At 46.8% G+C, this 8901-nt stretch overlaps 1 protein-coding gene across 3 annotated transcripts in view; it reads left to right on the forward strand.

Annotated features, from left to right (window-relative positions):
• NPAS3 (neuronal PAS domain protein 3) overlaps positions 1–5954 on the forward strand; it is an 847978-nt gene extending 842024 nt beyond the window's left edge. For 2 of the 3 annotated variants that reach the window (XM_045067735.1, XM_045067736.1), the window contains exons 10-11: positions 2189–2313; positions 4050–5954. In XM_045067735.1, the coding sequence (XP_044923670.1) occupies positions 2189–2313; positions 4050–5428 (1504 nt within the window). In that variant the 3' untranslated portion in view covers positions 5429–5954. The remainder of the gene's footprint in view (positions 1–2188; positions 2314–4049) is intronic. The other variant, XM_045067737.1, reaches the window with a different exon arrangement.
• The last annotated feature ends 2947 nt before the right edge of the window (positions 5955–8901 follow it).

Genomic DNA, 8901 nt, shown 5'->3' on the forward strand with positions numbered 1-8901 from the left:
TGACTTTCATGCAAACTTTCCCCTGTGTTTGTGATATGCTCAAGATGGGTTCTGACATCAAGGAATCCTTTTGCCAAGATGTTTGTGGAACGGTGGCGTTGTGTGATACAGGTTATAAGAACTCACATGCCAGAGAGAAAATGGAATAAGGTGTTGTGGCATTAACACCCTTTGGCTGGTCAAAAATGGTGTTGTGCCAAAGAGACCCATTACTACCAGAAAGCAGGCATTAGTAACAGAGACACCACAGACTAGAAGACATCTGTCCCCCGCGCTGAGGTCACATAGGGTACTGCCGTCATCCATGTGCTTGCCCCTCCCATTCAGGGAGATTTCTTTTGGTCTGGATCTTTCTTACTGCCTCATTGGTCCCATGACATCCTACTCTGCCCCCAAATGGAGGCAATGAGACGGGTTAAGGAGAGGTTAGTCCATGAAATTGGGGGTCAACACCCTTATCTAGCCAGGGATCAAAGGATACACACTCCTAAGTGTCTGGTGATTGTCATCCACCTAATTCCATAGGGAGAGGATGGAAGACCAGTTTTCAGACTCAAGAACCTCGATCTCAAACATGGTAGACCTATCTCAGCTGACCCAAAGACTCACCTTGAGTTCAATAATAAAAGGCTACAAGTTGGGTGACCAATGACTTGTGAAGGAGACCAGTACAGATGGGCATTAGCCAAGGAAACTGCACCATGTCTTCTGTTCATCGGCATCACGTCTATAAGCTAAAGATCCAGAAAAAAAGGACTTGACTTTGGCAAAATAGCAACTACTAAATATTAGCAAAAGAGCTACTTACTGAAGTTTTTTTTTTTTTCCTCTCCCACATTCCTGTCCTTTGTTCTTCCCTGAGCGATATTTTTATACCACCTCGTCCTCCTCAGAATCCCTCACTTCTAGGTCCATTCAGGCCTCTCCTTCCCTGTTCCAAAATGAACACTCCTCTACTTCTCTTCTTCCTGTTCCCTCATGTGTTTCTAGAATCAGGGATTCCAGAGTGTTCAGAGACTGCTTAAGTGCTAAGGCCACTGTCCCCCCCATTAGTCTCATCTGATTGTTGAAAGATCTGCCACTGAAGCTAATTCACACTATGGTGCAAATGCCTGACTATCCATCTTAGTGAATTAACCCTCCCAGCAACACCGACCATTATAGAGTAGCTACTGAAACCATGGCTCTTTGATATCGGCATTTCACTAGAGATTAGCAAATGGATCTATGATCGCCCCTTGTAAGGGACATTGGCCAGCCACCAGGTAGGGTAGAAGAAGCCTTTTCCCACTTCAAGGCAAAGGGCTCTCCTTGTGTCTTGAGATGACAGGAGCCCATGTTGCTCATACACTGGGCTGGCCTTCAAGGGGCATTTCTAGAAGATAACCAACTCAAACTGACCGAACGCAACTCTCTTTGCCAGAAGAGGCCTCTTTCTGAATTAAAAATAGAACAAAAATTAAGCCCATTTGTGCAAACGGGCTTAGATCCATTCTGTTAGGGCCTCTTTCACACTGGGACTCACCCCACTGCAATCAGAGTCCCAGCTTAACAAGCCACAGGTGTACACCACATGAGCGGCTGAAAATGTGATTGTAATGGGTGTGTTGACAGTTTAGTAGCCATAATCCATGCATCCCGAGGTGCACCTGTGCGTCTGTCAGATCGTTAGGCGCCGAGGGCTCAGCACACGACCTCCCCCACCCCCAGTCGCTTTAGAGCCTTCAGAACAGCTGAGAAGCTCCATCAAGGAACCAAGATGAGGGCACTGAGGCAATGGACTCCTTAGGAGCCCAAGAGATGACAGGGCACACCAGGAGGCATGGGCAGGCTGAGCTGAGGGTACTTCTCACCCTCCCTCTGTCCCCAGGTGTTCAACTGGGACAAATGTCAAGCAGCACAGTGCTCCGGCCCCCAGTGCTCCCTGATTATTTAAAAGCCTTTTAGGGGCTTTCCTGTGGCACGTGGGTGTTCAGCCATTGTAGCGGGGTGCAGCTGTAGCCACAGTGTGCAAAATCCCAGCTCCCACACAAGTCCCATGGGGAGCTGGGAAATGCTTTCTCGCAGTGGCTTTTAAACTCTCTCAACTCCAGACACTTGGGGCCAGGAGTGGGGAGAAGATGGTCCACAGCAGACCATCGAGAATGGGTGTCTGCCCTCCTGATGAGTGCCTCCCTCCCCCCTGCAGTAATCCTGAATACAAGGACACACCCATGGATATCGCACAGCTCCCCCACCTGCCTGAGAAAACGTCGGAATCTTCGGAGACGTCCGACTCTGAATCAGACTCTAAAGATACCTCAGGTATTACAGGTATTCCTCCTTCTCCATGTTCTGCGCTCACGGCTTGCCTGTCCAAACGCGAGGGGTGGGTGGTGGCCCGAGGGTGGCCCTCAGAGCAGAGCAACGGTTCCATGGGTACAGAGACATAGGTTACATTGAGCTGAGACAGAGTCTCTTTCACCACACGTGTGTGTGTTTACGTATTGCCTATATACATCTGTGCACACATATAGATGTATATATATGTATATACACATACGTGGTGTCTATATGTGTGTGTCATGTATATGTACACATATGCATGTGTACATGCTTTCTATACACAAATAGAGACTGACGGATTTAGCAATTGCTCCATGTCGGCCCTCCACTGGCCACACAGAAGGAGTCCCGCCTAGAGTTGGGCTCTTTAAACAGTAACATCTAAGACAGTCTGCATCTTTCAGCCCCAGATATTCACACCCTTGCCAAGCTGGGGTTGAGCCTCCAAAGCGGGATACTTAATGGCATTGGTGAATGAATCTTCGGAAAGTAGACTTACTAGTAGTTCTCTGGGGCAAAAGAAAGTTAATTTAAAAATTTATTTTTCCTCCAATCCCCAACTCCCATTCCACAGACACTCTTAAAGCCGGGGAGGAGCACAGAACTCACAGAATCTTACAGCTGCAGAGACTCCTAAACCTCTTCTAATCCAACCTCTTCTATGGAAATGAAGTAGTTCCACAGTTTGCCGGAGGTTCTAGTCTAGGCTGCCATCCAAAAGCACCACAGCAGAGCCATAAACTCAGCATCTTCCTTAAGTCTCCTAAGCTGCATTATTGGGAAAATCTCTAATGTGCCAGATGGTTAGGGGTTGCCCACCATCATTCTCCATCCCTAGGGCACCTGCTCTCCAGGCTTGTATGCCCATATCCCTCTACCCTGGACATAACTTCAGGGAAGCAGGAGGAGATGCCAAAGCACAGAGGATCTTGACTGTTTTCTTATCCTAAACCAAATTCATTTCAAAGTTCTTTAGTAGGGCAGAAGTTCTAGAATAGACAGGCTCTGCTCCTTATTTATGTGCGGTGCGGGAGCAGGGAACAAAAAAAGACGATAGTTCCACGACCTGCCCCCACAGAGCCTATATTCTAGTTGCGGGAATAGATCAAAGTCAATAAAAATAAGCACCGTCTGATTCCCTGCATGGCTAAGCACTACAGAGAAAAATAACTTCAGGAATTAGGAGTGTGGTTTTCAATAATGAACAAATATTCACTCACGGAGGGTTACAGACCTCCATAGAAAGTCACCTTGCATACCATCATTTTTCTGTGTCACTAATGTCTTATTCCAGGTTATTGACTCTGACGCCCTGAATATTTTTGTAGGACTTCTCCAATGTTAATATGCCAAACGATCACCTGGGGATCTTGTTCAAATATAGAATCTGATTTAGCAGGCCTGGGTGAAAAGCTGAGATTGTGCATTTATAACAAGCGTCCAGGTGATGCCAGTGCAGCTGGTCTACAGACCACACTTGGAGTAAAGGCCCAGCTAATAGAGGCCCCCGGAGAGAGAGAGAGAAAGCCCAGGCTTTAGGTGACTAAGGTCGGAGAGCAGCTCAGGTGGGGCAACACACCTCCCTAGTCCTGCCACACCCTACCCGTCCCCACCCTTCCCCACCCCACCCCACCCCGCAGGGGGACATGGGTCCTGCCCTGCTAATTTGATGTCTTTGGTCTCTTCTCTCCCCAATGCCACCTCCGGCCACTGGCCCCACACAGAGGACAACGAGAATTCCAAGTCCGACGAGAAGGGTAACCAGTCCGAGAACAGCGAAGACCCGGAACCCGACAGGAAGAAGTCCGGCAACGCGTGCGACAACGACATGAACTGCAACGACGACGGCCACAGCTCCAGCAACCCGGACAGCCGCGACAGCGACGACAGCTTTGAGCACTCGGACTTTGAGAACCCGAAAGCGGGCGAGGACAGCTTCGGCGCGCTGGGCCCCATGCAGATCAAGGTGGAGCGCTACGTGGAGAGCGAGTCCGACCTGCGGCTGCAGAACTGCGAGTCCCTCACGTCCGACAGCGCCAAGGACTCAGACAGCGCGGGCGAGGCGGGCGCGCAGGCCTCCAGCAAGCACCAGAAGCGCAAGAAGAGGCGGAAACGGCAGAAGGGCGGCAGCGCCAGCCGCCGGCGCCTGTCCAGCGCATCGAGCCCCGGCGGCCTGGACGCGGGCCTCGTGGAGCCCCCGCGGCTGCTGTCGTCCCCCAACAGTGCCTCGGTGCTCAAGATCAAGACGGAGATCTCGGAACCCATCAACTTCGACAACGACAGCAGCATCTGGAACTACCCGCCCAACCGGGAGATCTCCAGGAACGAGTCCCCCTACAGCATGACCAAGCCCCCCAGCTCCGAGCACTTCCCGTCCCCGCAGAGCGGCGGGAGCGGCGGGGGGCTGCACGTGGCCATCCCCGACTCTGTCCTCACCCCGCCGGGCGCCGACGGCGCTGCCGCCCGCAAGACTCAGTTCGGCGCCTCGGCCACCTCGGCCTTGGCCCCCGTCGCCTCCGACCCGCTGTCGCCCCCCCTCTCGGCGTCCCCTCGGGACAAGCACCCCGGGGGCGGCGGGGGCGGTGGTGGCGGCGGGGGCGGCAGCGGGGGCGGGGCTGGCAGCGGGGGCGGCCCCAGCGCGTCCAACTCCTTGCTGTACACTGGGGACCTGGAGGCGCTGCAGAGGTTGCAGGCGGGCAACGTCGTGCTCCCGCTGGTGCACAGGGTGACGGGGACCCTGGCCGCCACGAGCACGGCCGCGCAGAGGGTCTACACCACCGGCACCATCCGCTACGCGCCCGCAGAGGTGACCCTGGCCATGCAGGGCAACCTGCTGCCCAACGCGCACGCTGTTAACTTCGTGGACGTTAACAGCCCCGGCTTCGGCCTCGACCCCAAGACACCCATGGAGATGCTCTACCACCACGTGCACCGGCTCAACATGTCGGGACCGTTCGGGGGCGCCGTGAGCGCCGCCAGCCTGACGCAGATGCCCGCCGGCAACGTGTTCACCACGGCCGAGGGACTCTTCTCCACGCTGCCCTTCCCCGTCTACAGCAACGGCATCCACGCGGCACAGACTCTGGAGCGCAAGGAGGACTGAGGCGCCGCCCAGTGCGGGCCAGGGCTCCGCCCGGAGGCATCGTCTGCGTTTTCGTTTAGACCTTTTAATTCTAGCACTTTGAATTCGAGCAGGTCAGCGTCCTCTCTCACCACGACGAACCCCCGTCCCACCCCCTCTTTCTTTAACTTGACTTATTCTTTCCTGTAAAGATATGTTTATTTTTTGCCTTCAGAGAGTCAGATGACCAGTTGCCTGCCATTTTGTCTTCTTCTGAGATGTGTGTTGGGTTGTTTTGCTTTCCTTTGCATCTTTATTAAGATGTCTTTAATGTGCATATGCCTCTGCCATAGAATACTCAGTCTTGTGGTCAAGAGATTTCTCAAGTGACAACCATGGGGTTTCTTCAGCAAGATCTTGATATGATCAAGATTGAAAGAGACAAGCATAAACAATGTGCCCTGTTTGACTAAGTCAAATGAAATGGGGTGGTTTTTCTTTTGTTTTGTTTTGGTTCCTAATTCCTTTAAAAAAAAAAAAATAGGGGGATAGTATTTTAGAATTTTATGCAGAATTTAATTCTCTTTTTATGGTTAAGATTTTAAGATTTTCTTACTTGCACATAAAAATAATTTGGGTTCTTAAACTTAATTTCTGGCCTGTGACTAGAATGTTAAAAAAAAAAAAAAAGTTGGACTAAATGTTAATTACTGAAACATTAACTTAATTTCTAAAACCATGGTGCTATCATTTATTAATCTGTAATGTCTTCATACAAAATGCAGCTCCTGGGCTGGGTTTTGGGAAAAAAAAAAAAATGTGTTCTGTCCTGGTCTGGAGTCCGCTGCTGCAGTCTCCTTGGTTAGTTAAGACAAAGCCCTCATTAACGTTTGCTGCAGGACTTAAAATTTTTTACCTCCCAACTAACAAACATAGCCTCACATTAAATTTAATGGGTCAGTAAAGCCCTTTTTAAAGGGGCTTTTGGAAAACTCAATCAAACTGATTTGAGGAGCAGTTTAGATACATACTGCCTTTTTTTGAGCTGTTTCTTTTCCTTTTCTCAGTCTAACTGAGGCTAATTTTTACAACTTCAGTAACACTTCAGAGTAAAAGAAAGAAAAGATATTTAACATGTTTTTAATTTTTTTTTTCATTTCTTGCTACAAAAAAAAGGAAGGTTGTATTCTGGGGGACTGATTTGATTTGATGACATTTTTTTTCCCCTTTGGTTCTCTTCTTTCTAGGTGGAAACCAGTACGGTTTAAAACTAAAGAATGGGTTAATAAGCTTCAAACAGATAACTGCAACTGAAAACTGCACATTAAGTAAAAAAGAGAAAAAAAAAAGAAAAAAAAAGAAAAAAGGAAAAAAAAAGAAAAAGAAAAAAAATCTCCTATTTTGTCTTTGTTGCCAGAAATCAGTGTAGTGTCAAACACTCCAAATGACTGTCAAGTATAAATTCTTCTTCCACTCCATCTTTGGCAGCTGTTTTTAAGGCATCTAATAACAGATGTGAGAACTGTAATGTGTGCAATGTGTACGTGTCCTTGGCTGTCAGTCCCATTGCAGTTTCAATGTGTGTTGCTATATGCAGTATATACTAAGCTAATGTAGTTGTTTTGTCCTTTGTCTTCTCTGTGCTCTATCTCTAGTCCGGAGTGGTCCAGTCCCATTCCTACAGTCCTAGTGAATCAGTGATTCTTGGGGGTTAGTGAGTTTTGTGTGGTGGCCTTCCTCCGTAATGTCACCCTAAGCTGCTTCTACTGTCTGTGAATCTTCCGTTCCACTTTTTAACATTCCTGCTGTTGCTTTGCTGGTGTATATTCTCCCAACCTTTCCTTTCTTTCCCTCCCTCTCCTTTCTCCTTTCCCTTCCCCATCGCTCCTCCCTGCCCCCACCCTGCCCCTTCTCCAAAATCTTCTTCATTCTCAGAGATAAAAAGACTCTTAACTAGCTCAAGGTTAATGGAGCCATTTTTTTTCCCACAGTGGAGTTCTGGGTATGACTTTTTCTTCTGGAGTGCACCACGAAGCACTGAAGAATACTGCTCAGATATATTAAATAAATTGATGCCATATAGCCTCAGTTGTTAACATTCCCAGAGTCCCTTGTGCTCTACCTATATAAGCAGTGGGTGCTTTTCTTTGGTTTCCTTCCAGGTTGGCTGATGGAGCAATACATACAAAGCAATTAACCAGTGAGACAGAAAATTATTTCAAAGGTCAACCAACACTTTTTAAAAACAAAAGGGGAGGGGATAATGGAATATAGAATTGTCCTATATATTTGTTTATGTGTGCAATGCTAATACTGTAATTCGGCTGTCCTTTGAATATCACTGTGTTGAGTGGTTTCCTCTAGGACCTTTGATTCCGAGAGTTGGGCCCACATCACTGTGGAATAATAAATAAACAAAGCGAAACGCCACAAATTTTACCAGTGAGCTTACTTGAAGGATTTAAGGAGGTTTCGAAAGTGAAGAAGGCCAGTCAGGATATTTAAAGATTAATTTTAGAAGCTCTACTCTAGCTATTGAACAATCAAAGGAATGCACCTATCAGCTACAAAGAACAGCTAGACAGCTGTTGGTTTTTTTTTTTTCTTTTATAAATGTTTCTGTGTTGTGTCAAAATGATTTCTGGTGATTTAAACTAACAGATAATCACAGCTGCTGTCTAAATCCATAGTGTTTAAAATTACAAAATGAAAAAAAAAACACTTCATTACCTGTGAAGACTGTGTCTGTGTTTTTAACTATTTCTTGTACAAATATATGAAAACTTTTATGAGGAGACTGGTGCCAAGTAGCTGAATAATGGGGAAAGGGATATTCTGTTCGTAAAAAATCTTAGCAGTGTTACCAACTCTACAATATATATAAAAAAAAATTAAAACATTACAAAGCGACAGCTATGGTACATTTGTTTTGTGTGAAGCTAACCGGACCTAACTTCCTGAGTGCCTGGCTTATTTTGAAACATTTTTTTTTCATTGACCATTGATAATGCTGCAAATCAGAAATGTACATACTTCATTTACAACAGGGTTCTTTTTATACTTTTGTAGATTCTCATACATGTCACACACATGGTTGTCTTTATGTAACTTAATTTTTTCATCCGCAGGTGCCATTTTCATAATAAACTTCTCTTGAATTTGTTACTATCTCGCATCATTTCTTTTACATGTAACCATCCTAACTAATGAATGCTGGTAGTATTTGTTTAAGCAGGTACCTTGGTCATTACCCTTGATTTAAAAAAAAAAGTTACCAAAAAAAAAGATGCATCTGTATTTTTGCTAGTTTTGGAAAAAAAAAAAAATGCATAGCTTGTGTCGCAATGAGGCCGACAAGGCACAGATTAAGATGCTAATCCAAATACTACACCAAACTTGCAACCATCCTAAATTTTCAGCTACCCCAACTCATTGTCATACTAAGCATATTATGCACATTATCAAAGTTGAACAATGGGCCTGCACGTTAACCGCTATGGGAAGTGTGCATTTTT

This window comes from Mustela putorius, unplaced genomic scaffold (genome assembly GCF_011764305.1).
Source record: "Mustela putorius furo isolate JIRA1106 unplaced genomic scaffold, ASM1176430v1.1 tig00003898_pilon_pilon_pilon, whole genome shotgun sequence".
Taxonomy (NCBI): Eukaryota; Metazoa; Chordata; class Mammalia; order Carnivora; family Mustelidae; genus Mustela; species Mustela putorius.